The sequence below is a fragment of the Coregonus lavaretus genome (assembly GCF_964263955.1).
Source record: "Coregonus lavaretus genome assembly, chromosome: 40".
In the NCBI taxonomy this organism is placed as follows: domain Eukaryota; kingdom Metazoa; phylum Chordata; class Actinopteri; order Salmoniformes; family Salmonidae; genus Coregonus; species Coregonus lavaretus.
The window spans coordinates 1,233,038-1,247,116 of record NC_140027.1 but is presented as its reverse complement, the minus strand read 5'-3'; the positions used below and the strand labels follow the sequence as shown (position 1 = coordinate 1,247,116).

Below are 14,079 nucleotides of genomic sequence, written 5' to 3'. Positions count from 1 at the left end.
TTGTAACTGGTTCTGTTGTGCTCAATGTTTACAGTTGATAGACAACTTTAGCACTTTTCCAAACTTACACTATCCTCTTTTTTAACAATAGCCTGTATAGATTCATGCAGTGTTTTTATTATAATGGAAACCTTTTCGCTTTTCACCCCTACCCTTGTCCACGATGGTGTATCGCTGGTGTATCGCTCCAGGTATCGCTGATTATAAATAAAGTACAGTCCCTAACTACCATGTAAATATATTGGTATTAGGTATTAGAAAATCGGGACACATATTGATAAATTGGACTGACTTCCTGTTGAAGAGGTCTTACCTTGTTGTGAAGGTGCCACGTCTGATAGTCTCCTTCTGTACATTTCCTGTTGAAGATGGACTTGTAGTCTATCTTGATAAGCTGCCACTCTGACCTATGGCTGAAGTGTCCAAAAAACCTTGAGAAAGCAAAGTAAGATAACCTCACTGTTCCTTCATAATGAAAAAACTCAACAAACTTTTCTCCATGGCAACTGGATGGATACACATGTTAATATAACTCGACAAGGGTTGTTAACGCTACAAGCTTTCACCAATTACCTCAAGTCTATGAGTAACTGCACCTTCCTTGTAAATATGTCTATCAAATGGGGCATTCAGTCAGAAGCTAACAGACTGACAACCCTTATGAATCAAACCTTGTCTCCCATTTAGACGTCTGTTCATAAAGACGAGACGTTAGCATTCGTTGAATTGAAATTCCTCCCTCCCACCCCCTATATTCTTTCCTCCCCATCCCCTCATATCTTCTCTCCAAGAGGAACAGGGTTCCCAAGAGAACGAGAAGGAGAGACATTACATCATCCCTCTCATCCCGCCGTCTCCTTCCCTTTCACCAAAAGGAACAGGGTCCCAAAAGAATGGAGGACAAAATAACATCCTCCTCCCATCTCCAGATCATTCAAATCAAATCCAATCAAATTTCATTTGTCACATGCGCCGAATACAACAGGTGTAGACCTTACCGTGAAATGCTTACTTACAAGCCCTTAACCAACAATGCAGTTTTAAGAAAATAGACGTAAGAAAATATTTACTAAATAAACTACAGTAAAAGAAAACATATATATATATATATATATATATATATATATATATATATATATATATATATATATATATATATATATATATATATATATACATATATATATATATAATAACACAATAAAATAACAATAACAAAGCTATATACAGGGGGTAGCGCTACCGAGTCAATGTGCGGGGGTACAGGTTAGTCGAGGTAATTTGTACATGTAGGTAGGGGTAAAGTGACTATGCATAGATATAGACAGCGAGTAGCAGCAGTGTAAAAACAAAGGGGGGGGCATTTCATTCATTGTTCAGCAGCCTCCAGTACCGCTTGCCGTGCGGTAGCAGAGAGAACAGTCTATGACTTGGGTGACTGGAGTCTTCGACAATTTTTTGGGCCTTCCTCTGACTACTCATGTCATTCCTCCATTCCTCCATCGTCCCTACTCACGTCATGATCTGGTTCTCTGTCCCGGCCTCCACCAGCATCCCGTCCACGAACAGAGGCACCAAGGAAAAGCTATGTCTGGTCCACTGCCTCCCCTCATCAAAACTGATCCTGGAACAGAGTCACCACACAATAACACATCAAATCAACCCCAAATTGCACCCAGGGCCTATAGGATTCTGGTCTAAAGTAGTGTTGCCCACTAGGAAGTAGTGTGCTATTTAGGATGTAACCATTCACATCTCAGACTGGGTGTAACAACAGGGCCCGTATTCATAACTCTGAGTAAGAGTGCTGATCTAGTTTTGCCTTTTAGATCATAATGAATGAGATTATACAGACCGGGGAGATCTGATCCTAGAACAGCATTCCTACTCTGAATATGATCCCAGATGCTCTCAATTACAGTGAGTCAACTGGGTTCATGGAAGATCAGTGGAGTGAATAGTGTCCATATACAGTCAGCCACTGAATCTCAGGTTGTATCTAATTGACTACAGTTAACACATGTTCTGCTGAATAGAAGAAAAAAACAGAACTCTGACTATCAAAGCATGGAGGCATAACAACTTGAAGGGAAAACAACAACGTCATAGGTCTTAGGTTTACTTACAGTCTACAACGAGGTGGTGAACAAGAAAAAACACAACATACAAAACAAACCAGAATAGATCTGTTTCATGTTCTAACGACTACAAAACAGGGGAGGAGAGGTGGGGGGAGGAAAATATATATTTTTGAAGAGATTGGGCAACGTTCATCCTGTTCTCTATTGATTCTGACAGCTCATCAACATCACTTCAGATGTGAGAACACTGGAGTACTGTGTGTGACAAGGTTGGGAAGAACACTCAACAATGCAGAGCCTTGCACTAGGATACAAGAAGCAGCAGCCCCCTTGTTGCAGCTTCCATCCAAACCTCCGTCAGCCAGCATGCCTTCATCTGGCTATAAACTCAGACAACAGACAAAGCATTGATACGCATCTATTAGGAGGATACCAGAGTCAGGAAATGTTTACTGTTACACTAGCTGGGAGGAGAGAGAGAGAGAGAGAGAGAGAGAGAGAGAGAGAGAGAGAGAGAGAGAGAGAGACGATTGGTTCGTAGAATCACTTGCCTTGGTTCAAATAGTATTTGTTATCTTTCAAATACTTTAGCTGGCCGTTATTGAGCTTGCCTGGCCTAATGGGTCCCAATGGAATCGGCACAAAAGTGCAAACCCCGCCCATCTGTCACTCCAGACAATTAAATTGCTCAATTAAACGCTGAAAGAAAACAAATACTATTTGCACCCTGGTCTGCTTCGAAGGCTTCTACTGTGTTCCTTTCCTCCACTAGTGCACTTAAATCGTCTAGGAGACACAACCAGATAGGAAGGGCTTCCTCAACACTTGACTGGTGCTAAAAGTAATTTCAAAATGTTTTCCTAAAGTGATATAAGAAGAACAGAAATGTGGTTTCAGTTGAGTTGGTCTTCACTGAGGCAAAATGTGGGCACTCCAATTTAGAAGAGGATGGTCAATGTGTTAAAGTCCTAAAAGGGGGACTTGGTGAAGAAACATTTGGAAATTGGGAAAAACGCTTTATTGCATATGTTTGTGCTTTACAAGTTATTCCTGTCACGCTCTGGCTCCGGGACTTTGTATTTTGAGCCAGGGTGTGTTCGTTTTGTTGTGTTTTGGTTGGTTGTCTTTGGTTGTGTTTTCTTGGTTGATCGAGTGACTCCCAATCAGAGGTAACGAGTGTCAGCTGTCGGCTCGTTATCTCTGATTGGGAGCCATATTTAAACTGTCTGTGTTCACCTTGTGTTTGTGGGTTTTTGTTCCTTGTCAGTCATTGTCACTGTGGACTTTACGATCGTGTTTTGTTTTGTTTCGTGTACTTTACCAATTAAAGTCATGTTCGTATCGCACGCTGCGCCTTGGTCCACTCATTTCGTAGACGATCGTGACAGAAAAACCCGCCGTAAAAGGACCAAGCAGCGTGTCCAGGAGCAAGGAGGCTGGACATGGGAGGAAGCGCCGGGTAAGGAGATAGAGAGGCTGGCGATGGCCCAGGTGGGCAAATCGTGGTCCTGGGAGGACATGCTCGGGGGCAAGGGACCTTGGGGTAGGATCAAGGCCCTGGCGAGAGAGGAGCAACGGCGTCAGCAGGGCCATCGTCGGAAGGACGAGAGGCAACCCCAAGAAATTTTTTTGGGGGGGCACATGGCTTGGGCGGCTGGGCAGCAGGAGGCTGCCACAGGGCAATTTGGAGAGGAGGCCACCGGGTTTTGGGGGCCAGAAGGCAGGTTGGCGAGGCCGGGATGGAGAGCGGAACCAACTTCCCGTACTCAGGCATGGCAGCATGGGACGGGGCAGGTTCCGCGGTATGCGGAGCAGCGTACGGTGCCACGAGTGGTCCGGCACAGTCCTGTACGTCCTGTGCGAGCACCCCGCACGTGTCGTGCGAAGGGGGGTATGCAGCCAGGACGGAGTGTGCCGGCTCAACGCTCGTGGTCTCCTATGCCTCTCCGCGGTCCCGGATATCCTGCTCCAGTATCACGTGCTGTCATGTCGGTACGGGTACACAGCCCTGTACGTCCTGTGCGGATGCCTCACACAGAGTGTGTGAAGGTAGGCATTCAGCCGGGACGGGTTGTGGCCGCTCTTCATTCCAGGTCTCCTATCCGTCTCCACAGTCCGGTGAGGCCTGTCCCTGCTCCACGCACTAAGTTAATGGTGCGCGTTGCCAGCCCAGCCCGGCCTGTCCCTGCTCTACGCACAAAGCCTACGGTGTGCGTTGGCAGCCCAGCCCGGCCTGTTCCTGCTCTACGCACAAAGCCTACGGGGTGCGTTGCCAGCCCAGCCCGGCCTGTTCCTGCTCTACGCACAAAGCCTACGGGGTGCGTTGCCAGCCCAGCCCAGCCGGTCCCTGCTCCACGCACCAGGCCCACGGTGTGCGTCGTCAGCCCAGCTCGTCCTGTCCCTGCTTCACGCACCAGGCCCACGGTGTGCGTCGTCAGCCCAGCCCAGCCGGTCCCTGCTCCACGCACCAGGCCCACGGTGTGCGTCGTCAGCCCAGCTCGGCCTGTCCCTGCTCCACGCACCAGGCCCACGGTGTGCGTCGTCAGCCCAGCCCAGCCGGTCCCTGCTCCACGCACCAGGTCCACGGTGTGCGTCGCCAGCCCAGCCCGGCCCGTTCCTGCTACTCGCACCAAGCCAAGGGTGCGAGTCGTCAGCCTGGTCCAGCCCGTTCCTGCTACTCGCACCAAGCCAGGGGTACGAGTCGTCGGCCTGGTCCAGCCCGTTCCTGCTACTCGCACCAAGCCAAGGGTGCGAGTCGTCAGCCTGGTTCAGCTCGTCCCTGCTACTCGCACCAAGCCAAGGGTGCGAGCCGTCAGCCTGATCCAGCCCACTCCTGCTACTCGCACCAAGCCAGGGATGCGAGTCGTCAGCCTGGTGAGGCCCGTTCCGGCTCCACGCATCAAGCCTAGGGTGCGTATCATCAGCCAGGTCCGGTCCGTTCCTGCCTCACGCGCCAAGCCAGGGGTGCGCGTCGTCAGTCCAGATCCTACCAGCTGGGTCAGATCGGACCGGGGGCGCTACGGGGGGATTGAAGAAGGGTGGTGGTCAAGGCCGGAGCCGGAGCCACCTCCGAGGAGTAATGCCCACCCAGCCCTCCCCTGTTTGGGGTTTTTGAGGCGCGGTCGCAGTCCGCGCCTTTAGGGGGGGGTACTGTCACGCTCTGGCTCCGGGACTTTGTATTTTGAGCCAGGGTGTGTTCGTTTTGTTGTGTTTTGGTTGGTTGTCTTTGGTTGTGTTTTCTTGGTTGATCGAGTGACTCCCAATCAGAGGTAACGAGTGTCAGCTGTCGGCTCGTTATCTCTGATTGGGAGCCATATTTAAACTGTCTGTGTTCACCTTGTGTTTGTGGGTTTTTGTTCCTTGTCAGTCATTGTCACTGTGGACTTTACGATCGTGTTTTGTTTTGTTTCGTGTACTTTACCAATTAAAGTCATGTTCGTATCGCACGCTGCGCCTTGGTCCGCTCATTTCGTAGACGATCGTGACAATTCCAACCTTAAACTGCTTTTAATCAACAGATAAAATATAATTATGATTTCTTGACATCAATAGACGTACTAACATGTTACAGCAACCAGTTTACAGAAAAACAAACAGTGAATTAGATTTAAACCTACTGTAAATGTCTGGTGGGGACGGTTGGTTGTTTCACAGCGACTAGGGCCCCTCCTTTATCCAGAAACCAGACGTTGTGTTCCTCCTCGAATATCTGAAAGAGGACACACAGGCAATTCAATAGGATAGAATATTTACATACCATTTTTACCATATACCTACTGTACACATATATCTCCGGATGTAAGAAACTACAACAGTTTACAGCTGAATACTGAGAGTTTCAAAACACCTCATGATCAAAAGACAGAGACAGCAGTACTTGTCCAAAATACTTATTCTCCAGACTACAATATTGAATGTTTTCCTTGATCAGAATGCCTTAGATTTAACCCCCAGATTCACTCTAAACTCACCTGTCTCCAGTTGTTACCAGCATCAGATGAGATGAACATTCCAACGTTATTGTACGACAGCTCAGACCCAATATTCCCTGTGGTAAAAATACAACAAAGCATTAGTTAAATATTCAAATGATGCTGAAAATATGAAGATACTATGAATTACAATGAGAGAATAGATGTAGAGAAGAGAAGAACAACCATTCATGTTTAATGTGGATGGATATTTCTCTGTTTTTCTTAAGCAATGATGTAACATTTTCCTCTCTGAGGATATCGCTCCACTTTGTTGATGCGTTGTGATATCTGACAACCACTGTTCTGTGTCAGGCGTGAGTTTTGAGCTGCATCGTGTTTGTCAGTTTCACGAACTGATCTCTGCACCAGCTGATGTGTGTGTGTGTGTGTGTGTGTGTGTGAGGGTGCAGGGGCGAGTGATGAACTGGGCCGAAGCAGAGTGTTGTGTAGAGAGACCCGAACACACACTCACAAACAAACATAATCTGTTGTGTCATGTGTCCTCAGTCTGCACTGGCCCACTTAAATAAACCGGGTGACTTTGCGTCACCAAAACCTAACAGCTATGAGTAAGGACAACATCAGAAGTGTGATAGTGTGTCTCTGGCCAGAGTACAGTTATACAGTACAGTTATACAGGCTGACAGTGGTTTAGGGATCTCACAGACCCAGTAAGAGATTAGAGGATAGGAGGAGGGGACAAACTATTGTTTTGGTGACAGAGCAAATATTGTTTGAGGAAAAAGATCAAGAAAGCAGATTCATGGGTATAGGCCATTTGTTGTTGTTGCTAAGATACAATATTTTCCTACACAATCGAAGATTAGTTGTTTATAACAGGACTTGCAAATCCCCATCAGTAATGTTAGGGATTGCATAATCATCATAATATTCACAATCAAATGGAATATCAGCACTGACTGGAAATGATAGACAGTTATTCTCCTTTTGTGCCATTACCTAAATTGAATAGATGTCTTTCTATTCAGCAAAATGAATTTCCACATAAGTGGACAATAAGGTAATATAATCTAATCTTATCTATCAAATGGTAATTCTGTATTTTCTCACCTGTGGCCACTATGATTCCCGGTGCTGAGGCCTTGGTTGATATGCTGCCTGACAGGTAGGGGTTTTCAGATGTCTGCAGTTGGAGATGGAGTGAACAGAAGGGCTGAGGGGTGAGAAATGACAGACAGTCTATTATATTTCACGAAGCCATTATACACTGGTCAATCAAATCCCAATGTTACATAGAACACTATAGACTTTATAGGTACACAAAGAATATGCTTATTGTTTCAAGAGAAGGTCCTTTTAGATAAGGAAAAGAAAAGCTGCTATGCTGTCTTTATCAGGCTTTCATCTCAGAAACCCTGAAGATATTGCCTAAAAGAATCCTTTTGATTCTGAAGTCTTCCAGTGAGTTACATTTACACCAAATGCTAACAACAATACTAACATAGGCAGTTAACACAAAAAAAACATGAACAAAACTAAACACAAGTAAGCCAATTCCTGCAGCCTCCCGCCGAAAAACCATGCTGCGCCTCCATAGTTTGTCATAATTGTCGTTATCAGTCATTAATACAGAGACGGGGGAGGATTTTTACATAAAATCATCAAGTCAAGTCTCAGGGGCGAGCCGACAACAAAATACAATTATATCTGTTCACAGAGCACCCGTTTCATTTATGCCAATTGATAGCTTGACATTGCTGTAAGGACACCAAAGGCAATGGGATTTAACAGGGTAATCAAAAGGAATCTGTAATTAGAATGTCACATGAATGCACAATAGTATTCAACCTGTAACCCACTCAGCGCACAGTGTCAATCAATCACATTTTATTTATAAAGCCCTTTTTACATCAGCAGATGTCACAAAGTGCTATACAGAAACCCAGCCTAAAACCCCAAACAGCAAGTAATGCAGATGTAGAAGCACGGTGGCTAGGAAAAACTCCCTAGAAAGGCAGAAACCTAGGAAGAAACCTAGAGAGGAACCAGGCTCTGAGAGGTGGCCAGTCCCCTTCTGGCTATGCTGGGTGGAGATTATAACAGTACATGGCCATTAAGGTCAGATTTTTCTCCAAGATGTTCAAACGTTCATAGATGACCAGCAGGATCAAATAATAATCACAGTGGTTGTAGAGGTTGCAACAGGTCAGTACATCAGGAGTAAATGTCACATGGCTTTTCATAGCCGGGCATATAGAGGTTGAAATAGCAGGTGTGGGACAAGGTAGCACGTCCGGTGAACAGGTCAGGGATCCATAGCCGCAGGCAGAAGAGTGGAAACTGGAGTAGCAGCACGACCAGGTGGACTGGGGACAGCAAGGAGTCATCAGGCTAGGTAGTCCTGAGGCATGGTCCTAGGGCTCAGGTCCTCCGGGATGGGAGGGAGAGAGCCTCCCTAGGCTTTTAAGCAGTATGAACTCTTACTGCTAATGTCTGAAAGTTATTTCTCTACATAGTCATCCTTTACAGTCGCCTCACGTGGGATAAAAGGTAAGATAGGGCACATAAATAAATAATATCTGTAAATAATAAAGAGTGTGTACACAATTCGTCTTCATATCATAGCTTAAATGTGATTATGTAAAGTAATTTCCCTTCCATTAAGATGAGTAAGCAAACTCCCTTGAGTGTGTGATGTAACACACAGTTATCATTGATGTACATAACTTGAAGGGAACTGAACACATATTCCTTTACTAAAATGAACTTTCACTGGAGATGCTCTATTGAGTATGCCGTTTTAGTCCTGGAGTAGGCTTAATCTGGGTCTAGGAAAGCACCTCAAAGAGTTCAGGCAGTCTTAGATCATGTATGATTACCACAGCAATGAGCCTTCCCTGCGTCAATATAACTCACCAATATACAGTGGATATCGTTGCCAGCCAGGTCGGTCGCCGGGGCCTGCAGTAACCTCCAATCACGGCCCTTGTTGTAGGTGATGTAGGTCTTCACCTGGTTGTCCAGTCTCCTGTTAGCGATCAGCATGCCTTTGATACCTGCTACCTAGAAAGAAATAGAGAACAAATGCTAAAACAGATTCTAAAACTAGCCAATCCAACCACCAAAAAGGATGACATTTTCAAGCAGTAAACAGTACCCAAAACACCCCCTGACAGACGTAGCTGCGGGAAGTAGGGATGCTGAGGGTGCTGCAGCACCCCCTGAAAAATCAGAATAAAAACAAAATATTAATACAAAAATATATATATTGAACATTTTCTTTTTCGCAAAAGTAGTGCACTGAGCCTTTATTAGTCCTGTATTAGCAAACCGATATCGCCGTCTGTACCACTGGCAAAAAAGAGAGAGAGAGAGAGAGAGAGAGAGAGAGAGAGAGAGAGAGAGAGAGAGAGACAGAGAGAGAGAGAGAGAGAGAGAGAGAGAGAGAGAGCGAAAGAGAGAGAGAGAGATAGAGAGAGAGAGAGAGAGAGAGAGAGATAGAGAGAGAGAGAGAGAGAGAGAGAGAGAGAGAGAAAGAGAGCGAGAGAGAGAAGGAGAGAGAGAGAGAGCGGTAGTCAGCAGATGAGCTCCTGCATTTTTCAGCATGTTTAACAAAAATATAGATTTAGAGATAGATACATTTTGATTTTTCCACAAGGACATATTGTCACGCCCTGGCTCTGGGGACTCTTAAATGTTGAGCCAGGGTGTGGAGTTTCTATGTCATATTTTCTATGTTGTGTTTTCTAGATCGTGTAGATCTATGTTGGCCAGGGTGGTTCCCAATCAGAGGCAGCTGTAGCTCATTGTCTCTGATTGGGGACCATACTTAGGCAGCCTGTTTGGCACTAGTCGGTGTGGGATCTTGTTCCGTAAAGGTTTGTTTTGTGTAACCTAGGACTTCACGTATCGTTTGTTTGTTGTTTTGTCGCGTTAAGTACTTAATAAAATGTACGCTTATCACGCTGCGCCTTGGTCCGTCTCGTACGTAAACGATCGTGACACATATGTGACTAGTTTCAGGAAACTAGGAGTATGTCGCACGTCACTACTTCACAGGAGAGCCATTTGAACGTAAACTTTTTTTTTAAATCAAAATGCGTTTTTTGGCAGAAATGCCTTCTCGAACATGTGAACTTTCATATGCCTGGCTCTGTCGCAGCCGGCCGCGACCGGGAGACTCATGGGCGGCGCACAATTGGCCCAGCGTCGTCCAGGCTAGGGGACGGAATGGCCGGCAGGGATGTAGCTCAGTTGATAGAGCATGGCGTTTGCAATGCCAGGGTTGTGGGTTCGATTCCCACGGGGGGCCAGTATAAAAAAATATGTATTCACTAACTGTGAGTCGCTCTGGATAAGAGCGTCTGCTAAATGACTAAAATGTAAATGTAAATAACAAACTTGTATGCATCTGTAAATATGAATACATTTGTTAATTTACGAGCCTAGCTGGTTTAGCCAAAGAAAAAGACAGCAACCTTCCCGCTAGCCATGATTGGCTGAGATAATGAGTACATGTCAAGAGATGAGTTCGGATTGGTCTGCCATGTAGCACGCTTCTGTCTATTTGAGCTGGTCAGTATGTGTAGGTAATCCTTTCTAACGTGGCTTTTTAAAAAAAGATATCACGTAGTAGAACTGCGTAAGTGTTGCTCTCCACTTTCTGGCGGACAGAGTTTTGAAATCAGTGGAATTAGAGTATGATAGCTAAGGAGATGGAGAACAAATCTGTCTCCGGATTATATCTTCAAAATAAGGGCAACCATGGCATCCGTGACAGAGAGGGAGAAGCGTCCATCCATGTATACGGGTAAGATAGTCTAGCTAGCTACATTTTCAGAGATTACGCGGTCTCATTTTGTCAAAGTCGTTTTCATTTCGAGTTAAAGTGTACTGTTAGCTTGCTAGCTAACGTTAGCTGGCTGGCTCGCTAGCTAGCTAACGTTACGTGTATGATCTTTGTAGTAATATTATTCGTATCTCAGAGCCATTTGCTTTGCTAGTTATAGCCTAATGTTAGCTAGCTAACATTGAACATGGTTGGTTAGCTACCTGCAGATTCATGCAGGGTAGTAACGTCATGAGTTGGGATTATGGTTAATTGTTTAGCTAGCTAGCTAGCTACATGTCTTAACAAAAGACTCCACTATGCAAGTAACCATTTCAATAGAATGTTCACGATGTCACTGCAACAACTGTTGATAGACGTAGCTGATAAATTCGCTCTGGCTATCTACTCCGTTTTCAGAGCACTCTCGTCTGAGTGTGCCAGAGCACAGAATAACTGACAAATTTACGAACGCTCAACACCGTTGAATATGTCCTGTGTCAGTAAACGTTGGCAAATTAAATTGTTGCCATTAGCACAGTTGCAGTCACCAACGCTCTGGATAACATAAAAACAGCCTAACAAGCTCTGCTAGGGCGAGTAAAATGGTCAGAGTGAGCTGTTCTCTCATTTGTGTCTGGAAGTAGCTAGCAAGCTAGCCAATGTTAGCCAGTTAGCTTGGGTGCTTGACTGCTGTTGATAGGACAGAACGCTCGAATCAACCCTACTCCTCGGCCAGAGTGTCCAGTGTGCGCTCTGAACGCTCCAAGAGCGGAACGCTCTGAATTTACAAATGGACAATCTGACAACGCTCTGAGTTTACATACGCCCAGAGCACACTATGACACTCCAGATTCAATTCACGAACACACCCGTAGTATAAACCAGCCTTTAGTCTTGAAATCTTTGGTTGTTTAGTACATGGCCTCACATCTGAATCCTTAAAAAGATGGGCGGGGCTAAAGCTTAAGAGGGTGTGAATTATGTTGAAATTGGTGTAGACAAAGAGCTCTCCAGTAGGTGTACCAAAACATTCAAAGGCCATTTTCTCAAAAGAGAGGTTACAAGTTTATCAACTTTCAAAGTAGGATTACTTTCCCTTTGTCCCTCAACTGTAGTGTAAGATATACAATTTTCTAGCTCTGAGTCTCTAATTTTATCCAATGTAAAAAACACAATTTCAAATTTTGCTACATAAGCGAATCGAGCCGGTCGGTCACATACAGTGGGGAGAACAAGTATTTGATACACTGCCGATTTTGCAGGTTTTCCTACTTACAAAGCATGTAGAGGTCTGTAATTTTTATCATAGGTACACTTCAACTGTGAGAGACGGAATCTAAAACAAAAATCCAGAAAATCACATTGTATGATTTTTAAGTAATTAATTTGCATTTTATTGCATGATATATTTGATCACCTACCAATCAGTAAGAATTCCAGCTCTCACAGACCTGTTAGTTTTTCTTTAAGAAGCCCTCCTGTTCTCCACTCATTACCTGTATTAACTGCACCTGTTTGAACTCGTTACCTGTATAAAATACACCTGCCCACACACTCAATCAAACAGACTCCAACCTCTCCACAATGGCCAAGACCAGAGAGCTTTGTAAGGACATCAGTGATAAAATTGTAGACCTACACAAGGCTGGGATGGGCTACAGGACAATAGGCAAGCAGCTTGGTGAGAAGGCAAAAACTGTTGGCGCAATTATTAGAAAATGGAAGAAGTTCAAGATGATGGTCAATCACCCTCGGTCTGGGGCTCCATGAAAGATCTCACCTCGTGGGGCATCAATGATCATGAGGAAGATGAGGGATCAGCCCAGAACTACACGGCAGGAACTGGTCAATGACCTGAAGAGAGCTGGGACCACAGTCTCAAAGAAAACCATTAGTAACACACTACGCCATCATGGATTAAAATCCTGCATGCAAGGTCCCCCTGCTCAAGCCAGCGCATGTCCAGGCCCGTCTGAAGTTTGCCAATGACCATCTGGATGATCTAAAGGAGGAATGGGAGAAGGTCATGTGGTCTGATGAGACAAAAATATAGCTTTTTGGTCTAAACTCCACTCACCGTATTTGGAGCAAGAAGAAGGATGAGTACAACCCCAAGAACACCATCCCGACCGTGAAGCATGGAGGTGGAAACATCATTCTTTGGGGATGCTTTTCTGCAAAGGGGACAGGACGACTGCACCGTATTGAAGGGAGGATGGATGGGGCCATGTATCGCGAGATCTTGGCCAACAACCTCCTTCCCTCAGTAAGAGCATTGAAGATGGGTCGTGGCTGGGTCTTCCAGCATGACAACGACCCGAAATAAACAGCCAGGGCAACTAAGGAGTGGCTCCGTAAGAAGCATCTCAAGGTCCTGGAGTTGTCACGGAGACCGCCGAGGCTGCTCCTCCTCTTTGCTCGGGCAGGCTTCGGCGTTCGTCGTCCCCGGAGTACTAGCTACTACCGCTTGATGTTTTCGATGTTTGTTTGGTTATGTCTAGTTGGTGCACCTGTCTCGTATTCTGTCTTGATTATGTCTCCTATAAGTTCCCCTTTGTTAGATTTGCATTTTGTGTGTTATTGTCCGCCTGTCTAGCATGTTTAGGTTCTGTGTCCTTGGCCTTAGTGGGTATTTTACGCACTCGCGTATTTGTTACACCTCTTGTGTTTTTGGGAGGCTGTTATTTTTGTGTGTACCTTACGAAGTATTGAGTAAAAGTCGTCTTGACTATTCTTCTGTGTCCTGCGCTTGACTCCACCACCGCATCCACATCAGAATCCTGACAGAATAACACACCACCTATGGAGTCAGCAGGAGCAGCAGCGGCGGTGACCGAGTCACTGGAGGAGCGGGTCAGCAGCCAGAACGCCATGATCCAGCAACTCGGCGCCACCGTGCAAGAGGTTATGAACACCCTGCACCGATTGGAGAGAGGAGGCTTGCCCACACCTCCTCCTACCGTACCATCACCATCGGCCAGCCCTATCATACCAGCTCCGGAGTCCAGTGGGATTCGGCTCTCGCTCCCGAGGGCATATGATGGCACCGCAGCCGGGTGTCAGGGGTTCCTCCTTCAGGTGGAGCTCTACCTGGCAACCATACACCCGGCGTCCTCGGGATACGAGAGCGTTTCCGCCCTCATCTCCTGTCTCTCCGGCAAGGCTTTGGAGTGGGCCAATGCCGAATGGAGGGGAATAGACGCCGCCACCATCAGCTACGCGGAGTTCTCCC

The 14,079-nt window shown here is 45.8% G+C and overlaps 1 protein-coding gene across 1 annotated transcript in view; it reads right to left on the bottom strand.

The window, feature by feature from the left end:
• The window catches only part of LOC311113577 (VPS10 domain-containing receptor SorCS3-like), a gene marked incomplete at both ends in the record, with an annotated part of 211,996 nt that overhangs the window by 37,884 nt on the left and 160,033 nt on the right, over positions 1–14,079 (bottom strand). Inside the window, 6 exons of the mRNA XM_084156824.1 lie at positions 314–431; positions 1,517–1,624; positions 5,699–5,790; positions 6,053–6,129; positions 7,127–7,229; positions 8,933–9,079. Of these exons, the coding sequence (XP_084012950.1) occupies positions 314–431; positions 1,517–1,624; positions 5,699–5,790; positions 6,053–6,129; positions 7,127–7,229; positions 8,933–9,079 (645 nt within the window). The remainder of the gene's footprint in view (positions 1–313; positions 432–1,516; positions 1,625–5,698; positions 5,791–6,052; positions 6,130–7,126; positions 7,230–8,932; positions 9,080–14,079) is intronic.